This window comes from Salvelinus namaycush, chromosome 2, assembly GCF_016432855.1.
Source record: "Salvelinus namaycush isolate Seneca chromosome 2, SaNama_1.0, whole genome shotgun sequence".
In the NCBI taxonomy this organism is placed as follows: domain Eukaryota; kingdom Metazoa; phylum Chordata; class Actinopteri; order Salmoniformes; family Salmonidae; genus Salvelinus; species Salvelinus namaycush.
Window position 1 is genome coordinate 49,307,412 of NC_052308.1, and position 16,251 is coordinate 49,323,662.

Consider the following 16,251-nt stretch of genomic DNA (forward strand, 5'->3'; position numbering starts at 1 on the left):
CGTGTCTTTGTGAGACGCAGAGTAGGTGAACAGATGATCTCTGCATGTGTGGTTCCCACCATGAAGCATGGTTGAGGTGATGGTGCTTTGCTAATGACACTGTCTGTGATTTATTTAGAATTCAAGGCACACTTAACCGGCATGGCTACCACAGCATTCTGCAGCAATACGCCATCTCATCTGGTTTGCTCTTAGTGGGACTATCATTTGTTTTTCAACAGGACAATGACCCAAAACACACCTCCAGGCTGTGTAAGGGCTATTTGACCAAGGAGGGTGATGGAGTGCTGCATCAGATGACCTGGCTTCCAGAATCGCCCGACCTCAACCAAATTGAGATGGTTTGGGATGAGTCAGACCGCAGAGTGAAGGAAAAGCAGCCAACAAGTCCTCAGCATATGTGCGAACTCCTTCAAGACTGTTGGAAAAGCATTCATCATGAAGCTGGTTGAGAGAATGCCAAGAGTGTGCAAAGCTGTCATCAAGGCAATGGGTGGCTACTTTGAAGAAGTACTTGGTTACTACATGATTCCATATGTGTTATTTCATTGTTTTGATGTCTTCACTATTATTCTACAATGTAGAAAATAGTAAAAATAAAGAAAAACCCTTGAATGAGTAGGTGTGTCCAAACTTTTGACTGGTACTGTATATCCTCAATTACATAAAACAATGGTGTCTGTGGGCAGGGCATGTAAACCAAAACAGTTTACCCTTGCACGCATGCACATTTAAAGAGGGAGATGGACAGACATACAACCTCTAATTATGCAACGACACAAGCACAAGGCATGGGAAGTACCCTTTTCCATTTCATCCACCCAGTGTTTCCCATTGTGAAAAGGCTTCACGTCATACCATACCAAAAACAGTGACCGGTAAGTCCTTTCCATCTCTCTCTCACACTCACTCTCCATCTAGCTTCCACTAGAACCACCATGTTGATACATATAACACGACTTCTTTCATTCATTCATATGAGACTACAGAGTTTTGACTTCAGCACGTTTCCATTGACACGTCACGTAATGTCCAGATAGCGTCCGGATAACATCCAGATCTCCCAAGCACTTTCTTATAATTCTCCTACTTCCACAGAGAGTTCTAGAAGAGAGGCAGACGCAGATGCCACAACGTGGTCCAACTCAAGGCTGAAGGTTGAACGGGTGGGACATACAAACAAAGGCTCCTGGTCTGTATGTCTCCCTTGCCCTTTCCCTCCTGTTGTTGTCCACAGTGGAGAGTGAGAGAAGGGTTTGTGTCCACCACCATCTCTAGAGGGCTTCATGTGTCCAGCAGCCCAATCCACCCCCCCCCCCCCCCAAAAAAAAAGGAGAGTTTGTGTGTAAACACCAGTCACCCATTGGCCCTTAATGTGGAAAAGGGGGTGGGGCTTTTTGCTCCTCACTCTGCGTTTCCCTCCCCCACTCTAGTGGGTAACCTCACAGTGTGCGCGTCTCTTAATGTGGTCCCCCTGGCCGGCGTGGTCTCGGTCGGTGGTTCTGCTGTCACAAGTCGGTGACTTTGTTCTCCACGGCTGCAGCGACCTGCTGGAGCCGGTAGCCCAGCTGCATTTTCTGGGCCATGCTGTCCTCCTCTAGGGCCCCGATGATCTGAGAGAGGGAGGGATGGAGAGAGAGAAAGGGATGAAGATAGATGGAGAACGGTGGAGTGTGATGGAGAATGGTGGAGTGATAGACGGATGGAGAGAGAGTGGGATGGAGAGGGATGGGATGGAGTGAGACAGAAAGAGAGGGAGTGAGAGAGAGAGAAAGAGGGATGGAGAGAAAGAGAGGCGTGGAGTGAGAGAGGGATGAAAGGAGAGAGAGGGATGAAAGGAGAGAAGGAGGGAAGGCGGGAGGGAGGGAAGGAGAGAGGGAGGAACACAAATCCAGTTTAGAGCAGGTGCAAGGTAAACCAAAGACAACTATGATTCGTTATTCCATCCAACCAGACAAGCGACTGAATGAAAACTCACCTGGTCATAGTATTTGTTGATGTACTTGTACAACTCGTGCAGGGCGACAAGGTAATTCAACTCTCCTGAGTAATTCTGGTTGGGGGAAAAAAACATATTTTCATGTCATTCCAAATAAATAATAAGCACATCTTTTCAAAGATTAACTGAAGTTGAATTGAAAATGTGCTAATATAAAGTTCAATTAACGATAGGACAAAGAACAGCTTAAAGGGATAGTTAACTCAAACTGTCAGCAGTCAAGTTTTCAAGATGGAGCACTTTCAGTACAGAGCAAAAACTTTGATGGAAGATCACTTTTGCGAAGATCGCTTTTGGGTGAACTCTCCCTTTTAAAAGGAACAATACAGTGTTTACTGAACAAATAAACTGAAGTAAAATACCCACCCTGGACAGCTCTGCTAGAGCGGAGTTCATCTCCTGATCACTGGCAGAGATGGTCTGTCTGATGTCAGCGTAGTACCTTTCCACCATCTGCTTGTAACGGGGGATGTCTCGGGCATACAGCAGTTTGTTGATTGGTGAATCCTGGAGAGAGAAACGGAGGGAAAGAGAGAGAGAACCAGTTTAGAAAAAGAAATATCACATCATCCATAGTCCTCTCATCCCACCCTGTCCCTTGGTCCCGTCTCTCCCTATCTGTCTCTCTCACTCTGCCCAGCTTGTGCTCAGCGGTGGTGCAGGAGTCCATGAACGTCTGGGAGATGACCGTCAGCACAGCGTCCACGTGGTCCGAGGGCTGAACGTCAAAGATGAACTGGGGGTTCTTCACAATGTTGATCCAGAACCTCAGGGGCAAACTGAAGGCAGGGAACCAGCGTTACAGAACTGTTATTGCCATGTTCACATGTTACATATATATTTGTTTATTTGGATCCCCATGAGCTTTTACAGAAGCAGTAGCTACTCTATACAACAATATACAAACACAACAAAAAATTGTCTGTGTTAGTGTGTCTGTGTGTCCCCTCACAGTCCCGCCGTTCCATGAGATGTTTAAACCATTTTTTAAAAGGTCATTTTTCTGTTTGCTTCGGTACTTGGAGATGGGAGATCCATGCGATCACGGCTCTGTGTAGTACTGTGCATTGCGTGAATTTGTTTTGGACTTGGGGACTGTGAAGAGACCCCTGGTGGAATGTCTTGTGGGGTATATATATATATGAGGTGTCTGAGCTGAATTTTATTTGATTATGCAGTCAATCTGAAATTGTCATTACAGTAATATTTCTCATAACTAGGAGAAGCAGTTTGTATCTCGTCAACCCTCAACCGGGAAAGACTGGCATGCATATTGTTGATGTTCGTTCTGTATGTGCAGTTAAGAGCAAGGCGTGCTGCTCTGTTTTGAGCCACCTGCAGCTTTGCTAGGTCTTTTTTTGCTGCACTTGATCATATTACCTGACAAGACCCGAGCCTGAACAACTAATACAATAGATTGTTGTGTAAAAACATCTTTATAACAGACATAGACCTAGGAGTGTAGATTCCTCAACTTGCTCAATGGTCACACCCTTTATGTACAACTCCAGCTGAGGTTTAGGTCTCAGAGAATGTTTTGAACCAAATACAATGTTTTTAGTTTTAGATGCATTTAAGACTAGTTTATTATTAAATCACCCATTCTGATACCCACTGGAATTTCAGTGAGCTCACTGGCTTTGGGTCATCCGCATACATAGTCATTCAAAATAGAGAAGAGTGACGGCTCAAGGCAGCTGCCCTGTGGGACACCGCGCTGTATATTGCTGATGCTAGAGAAGCTTCTATTGAAGAACACTCTCTGGGTTCTATTGGATAAATAACTCTCCAACCATGTGATGTAAAGCCAAAGTGAGTTACTTCAATATCAATTTATTATTAATAACAAAGGCTGCACTGAAATCTAAAACTACAGCTCCAACTGTCATCTTATTATCCATTTCATCTGTCATCTGATTCAGTGCAGTACAAATTTAGTGCCCTCTATATGCATGCTGAAAGTCAGTTTACATATAGATACATATATCACCAGACCACATACAAACATACACATGTATGCACACACACAGATTCACAAAGACACACATGTTGATCTTCCAGATGTGGACGGCATCGGGATAAGTGTGTGTGCATATGCGTGGGGTTGAACCTATGTGCGTACGTGTAATGTGTGTCTGCGTCTGCAATCGGCGTGTGTGTGTGTGTGTGTGTGTGTGTGTGTGTGTGTGTGTGTGTGTGTGTGTGTGTGTGTGTGTGTACCTGTTGGTCTTCCAGATGTGGATGGTCTCGGGGTCAGTGATGGCGTGGTGTTGTGCCTGGTCGTCCAGCAGGTCAAAGAAGTACTTGACGGCCAGCGGAACGGGACGACTGGTAGACAGGATCACAGTGAACAGGTCGTCTACAAACTTCTGCAGAGTTCCCTGTGGAGGGAGGGAGGGAGATGTGGAAAAGGTTAGGGTTTGAAAGTGGGTGGAAGTGTGTGTGTCTACAGCATCTGGCTCTTCACTTGATTCTTAGTGTGTATGTGTGCATCCAGTATCTACCTTCATAGAGAGCAGGCGTGTGAGGTAGATCTCTGGTATAGCCTTGGCCCTCTCCCTCTCCCTCACGCTGCCCCGGCGGTGCTTGGGTAGCTCAGGCTCCTCACTGGCCTTGACCAGGTGCCACAGCCTCACCCCGCCCTCGTCCGCGTCCTCCAGCATGGGCGTCTCTGAATGAGGGAGGGGGAGAGAAGAAAGGAGAAGGGTTGAGAAAGAACGTTTGAAAGAATAAAATAAAAATGCTTATCTTGTATTTTTTATTCCATGTCCACAAAAGTGAACATCGGAGTCAACGTTTCAGCCTAGTGGCCTTTCTCAAGACGAGATACACTGACACTTATTCGACAGAAACTTAGTGGAAGAAACTGGACATATAGCTAGTTTGGCTGTGCACTGTAGAAGAACAACGAGACATTTCCCAGAGAGAGAGAGGAACAAAAATGCAAGCGGAACTCACTTTCCCCTGCTACGTAGTCATGATTGTCGTGGTGGATGTGTTTGCTGTGGCGCGGGACCAAAGCCACTGTCGCGCCATCTGGAACCTAACACACAAAAATAACAACAACTTATAAATCTCTCAAACGGTTAGTGTATGCACTATGAAGGCTTATGAATGCTTATGAAGGGATAACGAAGTGATACACCGTTAAGTAAAGGCTTAGAAACATGAATGTTAAATCTTAAAGCCATTATGAATGCTTTATAAAGGCTCTATAAATACTTTACGTGTTACAAACTCTGTATGAAGCGTTAGGAAGGCTCTATGAATGTGTGTGGGAGCAGACCTTGTAGTGTTGTAGTGTATTGAGGCGCTTCCAGTTGCCCTGGACAACAGATGTCAGGTCTTCATCAGACAGGATCAAATGACCAGCTACACCGGACCTCCACTCTGAAAACACACACACAATGTTAGACAGGGCTATAGACAGAAGTAAAATAGAACACTATATTAAAGAACACAAAAATGATATTAAAAGAGAGATATAAAAGAGGCTGTGTGTGTGTGCGTGCGCATCGTTGTGTGTGTGTGCGTGCGAGAGAGAGAGTGCATGTGAGAGAGAGTGCATGTGTGTGAGAGAGAGTGCATGTGTGCATGTGTGTGAGAGAGTGTGCGAGAGAGAGAGTGTGCGAGAGAGAGAGAGAGAGAGAGTGTGCGAGAGAGAGAGAGAGTGTGCGAGAGAGAGAGAGAGTGCGAGAGAGAGTGCGAGAGAGAGAGAGAGAGAGAGAGAGAGAGAGAGAGAGAGTGCGTGCGTGCTTCTCACCCAGGTCTAGGGAGTCTGTGTGTGGCCGGTGGGAGAAGGAGGTGCCCTTGTAGACCTGGTCCAGGAGTTTCTCCTTCACCTGGGTGATGGTGTCTATGTCCAGCACCTTGGAGGGCAGCGGCTGGGTCTCGTTCACCCCCCCACCCTGCATCAACACGTTCAGGGTCTGGGAGAGGGGGAGGAAAGAGAGCGAGGATGAGCTTTCAAAATCACTCACAAAGCACACTTTCTTGGATGTATATATAATCTATTTATCTATCTCTGGCTTTTCACTGAAGAAAAAAAACACACTGTGCGTGTGTGGTTAGATTGAGTGGACATGTGTGCGCACGTGTTTGAGTGTGGGTCTGAACCCTTGAATGTGTGTGTGTGTGTCTGAACACGTTTGTATCTTTGAGTCCGTGTGTGTGTGTGTCTGAACCCCTGAGTGTGTGTGTGTGTGTGTCTGAACCCCTGAGTGTGTGTGTGTGTGTGTCTGAACCCCTGAGTGTGTGTGTGTGTGTGTCTGAACCCCTGAGTGTGTGTGTGTGTGTGTCTGAACCCCTGAGTGTGTGTGTGTGTGTGTGTCTGAACCCCTGAGTGTGTGTGTGTGTGTGTCTGAACCCCTGAGTGTGTGTGTGTGTGTGTCTGAACCCCTGAGTGTGTGTGTGTGTGTCTGAACCCCTGAGTGTGTGTGTGTGTCTGAACCCCTGAGTGTGTGTGTGTGTCTGAACCCCTGAGTGTGTGTGTGTGTGTCTGAACCCCTGAGTGTGTGTGTGTGTGTCTGAACCCCTGAGTGTGTGTGTGTGTGTGTGTCTGAACCCCTGAGTGTGTGTGTGTGTGTGTGTCTGAACCCCTGAGTGTGTGTGTGTGTGTCTGAACCCCTGAGTGTGTGTGTGTGTGTGTCTGAACCCCTGAGTGTGTGTGTGTGTGTCTCTGAACCCCTGAGTGTGTGTGTGTGTGTGTCTGAACCCCTGAGTGTGTGTGTGTGTGTGTCTGAACCCCTGAGTGTGTGTGTGTGTGTGTCTGAACCCCTGAGTGTGTGTGTGTGTGTGTCTGAACCCCTGAGTGTGTGTGTGTGTGTGTCTGAACCCCTGAGTGTGTGTGTGTGTGTGTCTGAACCCCTGAGTGTGTGTGTGTGTGTGTGTCTGAACCCCTGAGTGTGTGTGTGTGTGTGTGTGTCTGAACCCCTGAGTGTGTGTGTGTGTGTGTGTCTGAACCCCTGAGTGTGTGTGTGTGTCTGAACCCCTGAGTGTGTGTGTGTGTCTGAACCCCTGAGTGTGTGTGTGTGTCTGAACCCCTGAGTGTGTGTGTGTGTCTGAACCGCTGAGTGTGTGTGTGTGTCTGAACCGCTGAGTGTGTGTGTGTGTCTGAACCGCTGAGTGTGTGTGTGTGTCTGAACCCCTGAGTGTGTGTGTGTGTCTGAACCCCTGAGTGTGTGTGTGTGTCTGAACCCCTGAGTGTGTGTGTGTGTCTGAACCCCTGAGTGTGTGTGTGTGTCTGAACCCCTGAGTGTGTGTGTGTCTGAACACGTTTGTGTCTTTGAGTCCGTGTGAGTGTGTGTCTGAACTCCTGAGTGTGTGCATCCTCACCAGGGTCTTGTACTCCACGTCTTCTCGGAGCAGGCGGTTGTCGTTGAGCGTGTACTTTGCTTTTCCCGTCACCGCATCCACCGGCCCCTTGTCCACCTGGTGCTTGATAGCCCTGAACAACATGTACAGGGACTCGCCTGCAGAGTCCTAGGGAGAAACAACAACAGTTAAACAACTAGCATCAGGCAAACCATGCTAACGATCAGGTAAACAATTAGCATCATGCTAACAATCACTGTCCTGGGAAAGACAAGGACACAACATACAGTGATTATGTTTACGCTAATAAATGCTAATGCTACAAGGCATTTTGACCCAAGTATGCTTCAAACTGGCATGGAAGACATAGCCAAGATTCCCACCCCTGGAATAAAGGCCCCGTTCGCATTCTTCTAAAGTGAATCCTTCCTTCCATGTAATCACGGATTAGAAATGAGTGGACAGGTGAAAGCCATGTGGTGGAGCCATTTTATCTCTGTCCAATTGTGTCTCATCTGTGATTACTTCAAGGAAGGGAGCAAGACGCTGCACAACAATGCACTTCTAAAGAACGGGGGCCCATCATTTCTGTCCAATTGGCTGCGTTTACACAGGCAGCCCAATTCTGATCTTTTGCGCAATTATTGGCAAAAAAGATCTGATCTGTCATAAAACCAATTAGCGGCAAAAAAAATATGAATGGGGCTGCCTGTGGAATGGGGCCATCATTTCCTCCTCTTTGTGTGACAGTAATTCATGTGGGCCGACTCACCCTGAGGAAAGCGTAAAGGCAGATGGACATCCAGTTGGTCAGAAGCTTCTCCACCACTGTCTCCGTTCTGAAAAATGACGCCATGTTAAAAATCAGTTACAGGTCCATGGAGCACACAGACACACAATCCCACCCCCTGACCCACACATCCCCACTCTCCAACTCTTCCTATCTTACCTTCGCAGCATGAGCTTTGGGTTCTTGGCCACGTACTGCTCCACTAGATCATTGAGGAGGGTCTTGAGGATGTCGGTGAAGTACTCCAGTTTACCGTGCAGCGCCACCGTCAGGAGAGATGCCACGTAGGCCCGGTCCCGAGGCGAGAACGTCCGCTGGCTCTCCAGAGTATGGATGAACTGGGGGGGAGGGATGGAGGAAGAGGGATGACAGAGTTAGGGGGGGGAAAAAAGAAAAAAGGGAGCGAGAGACCGCCAAATATCACCCATGAATACTCTCCCGTAATATTTCAACGAGAGGAGGCTGGTGTATTCAGGAAGAAGAGGATGGTTCTCTTCTGTAATTTGAGTGTTTTTTTTCATTCTCCCTTGATATATAACCATATACTACACAATTCAAATCCTGGTCTAAGTCTTGCTAGGTCAGCTACCAATGTTCTTCATCGCAGTCATTGCACCTTGCCTGCTTTCCTTCAAAACCACTTGTCTAAAACAAACTTTCACAAGTCCACTAACGTGGTAAGAACCGCCAATCATCATCACTGTCCCCCTACCTTGGTGAGGAAGAGTTTGCTGTTGAGCAGGTTGGAGAGCTGCACCAGGCCCTGCTCCACTGTGGCCCGTCGACACTCCTGCACGTCCAGATCCCTCCGCAGGGGCGACTCGCGGTGGCCCGGGAAGAAAATCCGCTCGGCGTAGCGCCGGTAGTCCAGGAAGGGAATGCCTGAGCCCACCAGGTCACTGGACATGTCCATCATCTCCGTCATCAGGTCTGTGGGGGAGGGGGGTCAGGGGTTCAAAGGTTAAGAGAGTATGACCTTCCTTGGAACACATAAATGGTTGAGTGAAAGTCAGTGGAGAAAAAGAGCCCCTTAGAGAGTATAAAGAACTTTTGGCTTTTAAGCCAAAAGCGGTCACCTAAATGAACAGATGTAATTTCTGGACAATATATCATTGGACAGAAAGGGTCACCCCCCCCCTAAAGCCTTGAGAAACTTCCCTCAGGGAACTCGTCTCATGGTTTTTAATGTTGTCAATGTCATTTAGAGCTGGTATACCGTATTTGACCATGTACCGGTATTGATGCACAGAACGGTTTGGGGTTTTTACTTTACCTTCTATAACAGTATTGTAATTGTTAAATGTGATACGCCACTCCGGCGCGTGTAATGTCCATTTTTATAGTTTACTCCGTTTGCTACTCGAGTCATATCTCTCCCTCTCGTCCTGCATGCTACTTCCCCATACGCTTCACTACACTAAGCCCTGCCCCTGTCCCTCAAGTACTTGCCGTGCTCAAAGTGCTGCTCACTATATTCCAACTATAGCACTAGAATAATCCTTCTATTTCCATGATTCCAACAGTTCACCAATTAATTAGGCCTAGATTTTTTGAAAATGCTCAACATAATTGTTGGTTGAAGTTGGATTGAACAATAAAACAAATCAGAATGAATAAAGTCCCGTTGAAAAAGAATAATTGATGTGTTTCCACCCTAGGGGTCATGAACTACTCATAAAGCATATTTAGAACATTTATTGTCCAAAAACATACTGTGAAATACCTTCATAAATGTGAAAAATATCTCGATGACATTTTGGCCATATCGCCAAGATTCCACACTTTGGTGTGGACAACAACGTTTTTTTCTGTCACTTCCTCTCACCCTCTCTCGCTCTGTCTCTCCCTCTGACGCTGTCTGTTAGTCATAGTGTTAGGGTCTGACCTGTGAACTCTTTCTTGCACCGGTCTCTCACGCTGGTCTCCAGGTTCTCCAACTGGATCTGTACCTTCTTGTAGTCCCTCAGAGCCTGCTTACTCTTCCTCCTGACAGACAAACACACACACAGAGACAGACAGAGACAGAGAGACAGAGAGAGAGAGAGAGAGAGAGAACACATACAGACACACATTAGAATTACACTCGTAGCTCAAGGTACAAAAAGTTTACGTAAACAAATGCAAATGCTTGCACCCACATACCCCTACCCCACCTTACACACACACGTACCTGTAGATGAGGACTATGATGAGGACGATGAGGGCTACAATGGAGGCCCCCACGCCCACCCCTATCTGGGCCTCGAGGGGGAAGGTGGACAGGCTGAGGGTGTCATACTGCACCCTGCCCAGGGAGAAGTTCAGGTTGCCCATGTGGACCTGGAACACACACACACACACACGTCAGCTATGGAGCGACACTGAACAAAAATATAAATGCAACAATTTCAAAAGATTTTACTGAGTTACAGTTCACTCTTCCTCAATGGCTTTGTGAAGTTGCTGGTTATTGGCAGGAACTGGAACTTGCTATTGTATAAGTCGTTCCAGAGCATCCCAAACATGCTCAACGGGGTGACATGTCTGGTGAGTATGCAGGCCATGGAAGAACTGGATATTTTAAGCTTCCAGGAATTGTGTACAGATCCTTGCGACATGGCCGTGCATTAATATGCTGAAACATAAGGTGATGGTGGAGGATGAAAGGCACGACAATGGGCCTCAGGATCTCGTCATGGTGTCTCTGTGCATTCCAATTGCCATCGATAAAATACAATTGTGTTCGTAGCTTATGCCTGCCCATACCATAACCCCACCGCCACCATGGGGCACTCAACTTTGACAAAACAGCACATTCTGGAGTGACTATTTATTGTCTCCAGCACAAGGTGCACCCGTGTAATGATCATGCTGTTTAATCAGCTTCTTGATATGCCACACCTGCAGGTGGATGGGTTATCTTGGCAAAGGATAAATGCTCACTAACAAGGATATAAACACATTTGTGCACAAAATCTGAGAGAAATGAGCTTGGACATTTTCTGGGATGTTCTATTTCAGCTCATGAAACATGGGAGCAACACTTTACATGTTGCGTGTATATTTCTCTTCCGTATAGAACGTGTACAAGCTGGGGCAGTTCGTTTGCCTCTAATGGGGTTAGGAAGTCTAATTGAGACTACTGAGATGCACCCTTGTGTGTCAACCTTTGTCTGATTCACACTATAGGGACAAACCGAGCCAAGTGGAACTGTACTGGGCTGGCCTGGTTACACATGCATCCCTCAAAGTTGATGAAACCATGCTTGAAAAGACAAAGTGAAAAGAATCCAAGCCCGCACACTACAGTTTTGGTCAGCACTGTGGTGTGAAAAGAGTATTAGTGTGTTGTAATTGACTCTCTTATCGATCTTGTGTATTGAAATGTGTTTTGGGGAAATGTCAGTCTTTGGGACAATGCGTTTTGAAACATGTGATTCTGTCTGTTTGGAACAAAAGTGTGTCTAGGAATGGAAACGGCAGTAGTGGAGCACATAAGGTGGACTTACGGTGAACTCGGGCAGCGTGTCGGCGCCCTCGCGCTTCCTGCCGCCGTTGGGAGGTCCCGGGACGGGCTGCTGGGGCGGGGGCTCGCAGTACAGGTGGTTCCTGGTGAGGGTCTTCACGGCACACACACCCTCCCCCACCAGTACCACCACCTCCTCCTTAGAGATGGCCAGGTCCAAGTTCTCACCCTATGGAAGGGGGGGGAGAAAGAGAGAAGATATTACCACATTGAGCATCATGCTTGAATCAAGACTTGTGCATTCCTAGCCTCATCTTTGGAATATTCCTCTATTTCCCCCCATCTCTCATAGGAGTCTAGCCTTCTCCTAAACTCCAGCCAGGGGACAGAATTAAGGTTTTATTTCTGACTGCAGCTTTCAGCTGCAAGGCCTTCCTGGAGACTTCTCTCTCAAGACCAGTTGAGTGGAAAGTAAAGAAAAAAAAGAATCTTTACATTCTATACCTTTGCCTTGGATTTATAGTACTAGCTAGCAGATAATGCTAACCTTCAGCTGACAACTGTACATGCTGTTAGCCTGAAAGCTGTCTAGCCTCCCGCAGCTAATTTCACAAGTTGAGAGTAGGTAGCGGCTAATGCTAACCTCCAGCTGAATGAAGCTTCCTGGGTTGTAGCGGTAGGGCTTGAGGGGCTCCTGCTGGTTGAGCGGGTGCAGCACAGGGTTGGGCTCGTAGCTGAAGGCCCCCTGGGGGCTGACGGCACCGAACGGGAAGCGCAGGTTGTCCAGGAGGAAGGCCACATCAACCCGCGAGCCCCACACCGAGGGCTCCACCGCCGGGCTCCGACACAGGATCAGACTGGAGGAGTTCACCTCGCAGCGCTCTATGTACTGAGGGGGGGGGGGACAGAGAGGAGGGGGAGGTGATATCAATCAATCAAATGTATTTAGAAAGCTCTTTTTACATCGACAGTTGTCACAGAGTGGTTGTTCTTAGCAATCTAGGGCCAGCGTTGGGTGTAACGGAAGTAACAGTTACAGAAGTAACAGTAACAGAAGTAACGCGTTTACAGTAATCAGATTACTTTAATGAGTAAAAGAGTACTATAACAAGGGACTTTAAAAAATATTGTAATAATATTACAGTTACTTTTTTAAGTAACACGCGTGTCACCTTTATGTTACTCTAAGAACATATTTCCCCACCGGGGGCGTTGTGCTTCATGATTCATGATCTCGACTTGTTTCCCCATTTAGTTCTCGAGCGAGCAGAGAAAGCTTGTTTGAAGAATTGTCGCGACAGCTGGCCATAAAAATGGATAGAGGGCGCACCTCTGATCGCCAACGATCCCTTCTGTAATAGGAGCACAAGTATCTTGGCTTCACCACCTAGTGGCAAGTGTGCCGTCTAGCTACCCAACGGTCGCACTGGAAGGAAAAGAAAATCTGTACAGAGGTTTAGCTTCTATTAGGTTTGGCTGTGCAACATATCATCCATTTCATAGGATGACACAAGTTTAGACTAAAGGGATTTAGTCTTTATAGTGAAAAAAGAACGTAAAAAAATGATTCCCACCGGAACTTCTGACGGCAGACCCTCTGAAAACAATTTCCCAGTTCCAAATGCTCCACAATCATGAAATTATTCAGCAAATAGCCTCGTCTACTACTAATTTTGTACGCCTATTCATTTACATTATCATCGCGCATTCTATAGACACAGGCTTTACATTTCTTGATCAGTGCGCTGGCACATACTGTACGGCTGCAGTGTTGTGGATTAGGCCATCAATTGGGACAACTTGTTTTCTATCAAACCAAAAGAGGGTACATGGAATTATTGATGGTTGACAGATAAGGTAAGACATTTTTTTTTTTTTTTTTTACTTGCCTCGTAAATGGATGAATACAACAGTGCTTAGCCTACATTTCACGTGTGCATAAAAGATTGTCTTGTGTCACGGAGGGGCCATGCTATGGGTGTATCCTAGTTCACATAATATGTACCGCAAATGTTCTGCAAAATTCGGACATAAATGCAGCAGTGAATAAATCAGGCTACACCATTTAGGAAACAAAAGTTTTGACCAAGATGTTTCTGATTGGGTTGAAGAGTAGAAGACGTTAGTAGCCTATCTTTGGTAGAGCGTGTGTAGCTCGCCTCGCTATTTCCGACAGTCAAATAAACATTGCGGTTTCAGATTGTGTTTCATGCAAAGTAATATTGTAACACAACAAGTTACTCCCCCCCCCATGTAACAAGTAATATGTGATACTACTTTTTCATGTTAATCCCAACACTGCCCAGGATAGAGGGCAGAGGGGGAGGGAGAGCTGCAGGAGGGAGAGAGGGACGGGAGAGGGAGAGCGATAGGGATTTCCTTGAGTGAGGAAAGCCTGACACAGTCAGAACGTTATTCCTTTGAGTAGAGTTTCAGCTACGAATACCATAAAGATGACAGCACACACCCTCTCTCTATCCACACACCTGTTTTATGGAGCATAGGGGGTCCCCGGGGCAATGGGGCTCCGGGACGATCCTGCGATGCCTCAACAGCAGCACCTTGTCCTCAGTCTCTTCCTCCCTTTCGCTTCCACTCCTCCTTCTCTTCCTCTGGCCGATGGACTCATAGGGGGACAGGGTCACCAACATCCTAGGTTCCTGCACCACATCCAGGTTATGACCAGACACGAAGACCAGACGACCACCGCTACAGAGAGAAAGAGAGAGAGAGAGAGGGAGAGAGGCAATATTGAGTCTCTCCAAGTGTTTCAGTCTAGCTGACGAGGTCTAAGGGTCTTTGCCCATACCTCTAACTATATGGTCATACCCAATTCTAGGTTTCTGAAATACACAGTTTCGGTGTAGGAGTGGTGCCAAACACACACACACACACACACACACACCTGAGGAAGCTCTTGGCGGGCGCGGCCTGGGTGATGTTGGGGTTGGGGGTGTAGCGGTAGGCCGACTCGTGGAGGTGGCGCTGGCTGTCGCCATAGCGAAGCGTCACGCGGTGCTCTCCCGTCCCATTGCTGCTGCCCGTCACACACACCACACTGCCCTCCTGGACCTCCGACGAACTGGGGGGAGGAAGAGGAGAGGGAGGGTAGTTGAGAACCGAGAAGTCGTACAATACGGCAAATAGGATCATGTATCAATGGCTCTGTGTGTGTGTGTGTGTGTGTGTGTGTGTGTGTGTGTGTGTGTGTGTGTGTGTATGTATATGAATGTATGTGTGTGTACATGAGTTTGTGTTTCATAATCACTCACATGACACAGGGCACTCCTCCCACAGTGACAGTGATGTCAGAGGGGCGTCCCGTGAGCAGGTTCCTCCCAGTGATGGTAAGGGATGATCCCCCCGCCATGGGACCCCTCTGGGGGGACACCTCCATCACAAAGGGGTCCTGGTAACTGAACCTCTGGCTGGAGAGGCCAAACTCTCCCCCGCTCACTTCTACTGACACCTGGCCCATCTTCTCTCCCCCGCTGGCTTCAGTCTTACACACGATCCTACAGAAACCACACAAACGCACAGATTGAAGACGACGCGTCCGAGAAATAGTCATCTCACACACACTCTCTCATTCACCGTCCTTACCTGGAGGAGACCTCGTAGAGGTGGGGGATGACAGAGCAAGAAACCCCGGCCACACTGACAGAGTGGAGAATGTCCTCAGCCTTCTGGCCCAGGTTGGACCCTGAGATGGTCACCACCGTGCCCCCCTCCACCAGACCTGACAGGGGCTCGATCTAACAAACATATCCTCCAACATAAGCCTCAACAGTATTAAGATATCTCTATATATATGACTCATGTCTCTATATATATATATGACTCATGTCTCTATATATATATATGACTCATGTCTCTATATATATATATGACTCATGTCTCTATATATATATATGACTCATGTCTCTATATATATATATATGACTCATGTCTCTATATATATATATATGACTCATGTCTCTATATATATATATATGACTCATGTCTCTATATATATATATATGACTCATGTCTCTATATATATATATGACTCATGTCTCTATATATATATATATGACTCATGTCTCTATATATATATATATGACTCATGTCTCTATATATATATATATGACTCATGTCTCTCTATATATATATATGACTCATGTCTCTCTCTATATATATATATGACTCATGTCTCTCTATATATATATATATGACTCATGTCTCTCTATATATATATATATGACTCATGTCTCTCTATATATATATATATATGACTCATGTCTCTCTATATATATATATATATGACTCATGTCTCTCTATATATATATATATATGACTCATGTCTCTCTATATATATATATGACTCATGTCTCTCTATATATATATATGACTCATGTCTCTATATATATATATATGACTCATGTCTCTATATATATATATATATGACTCATGTCTCTATATATATATATATATGACTCATGTCTCTATATATATATATGACTCATGTCTCTATATATATATATGACTCATGTCTCTATATATATATATATATATGACTCATGTCTCTATATATATATATATATATATGACTCATGTCTCTATATATATATATATATGACTCATGTCTCTATATATATATATATGACTCATGTCTCTATATATATATATATATGACTCATGTCTCTATATATATATATATATGAC

General features: G+C 46.1%; 1 protein-coding gene across 1 annotated transcript in view; it reads right to left on the bottom strand.

Moving 5' to 3' along the window:
- Positions 1-661: 661 nt before the first annotated feature.
- Positions 662-16,251, bottom strand: part of LOC120022048 (plexin-B1-like) — a 35,577-nt gene continuing 19,987 nt past the window's right edge. The window contains exons 13-33 of the mRNA XM_038965845.1: positions 15,151-15,302; positions 14,820-15,062; positions 14,453-14,629; positions 14,034-14,256; positions 12,191-12,436; positions 11,591-11,776; positions 10,273-10,421; positions 9,988-10,088; positions 8,815-9,032; positions 8,262-8,440; positions 8,085-8,151; positions 7,334-7,480; positions 5,763-5,928; positions 5,286-5,389; positions 4,958-5,042; positions 4,504-4,670; positions 4,220-4,380; positions 2,631-2,778; positions 2,366-2,506; positions 1,979-2,053; positions 662-1,613 (exon numbers count right to left, since the gene is read on the bottom strand). Coding sequence (XP_038821773.1) covers positions 1,509-1,613; positions 1,979-2,053; positions 2,366-2,506; positions 2,631-2,778; positions 4,220-4,380; positions 4,504-4,670; positions 4,958-5,042; positions 5,286-5,389; positions 5,763-5,928; positions 7,334-7,480; positions 8,085-8,151; positions 8,262-8,440; positions 8,815-9,032; positions 9,988-10,088; positions 10,273-10,421; positions 11,591-11,776; positions 12,191-12,436; positions 14,034-14,256; positions 14,453-14,629; positions 14,820-15,062; positions 15,151-15,302 — 3,240 coding nt within the window. The 3' untranslated portion in view covers positions 662-1,508. The remainder of the gene's footprint in view (positions 1,614-1,978; positions 2,054-2,365; positions 2,507-2,630; positions 2,779-4,219; positions 4,381-4,503; positions 4,671-4,957; positions 5,043-5,285; positions 5,390-5,762; positions 5,929-7,333; positions 7,481-8,084; positions 8,152-8,261; positions 8,441-8,814; positions 9,033-9,987; positions 10,089-10,272; positions 10,422-11,590; positions 11,777-12,190; positions 12,437-14,033; positions 14,257-14,452; positions 14,630-14,819; positions 15,063-15,150; positions 15,303-16,251) is intronic.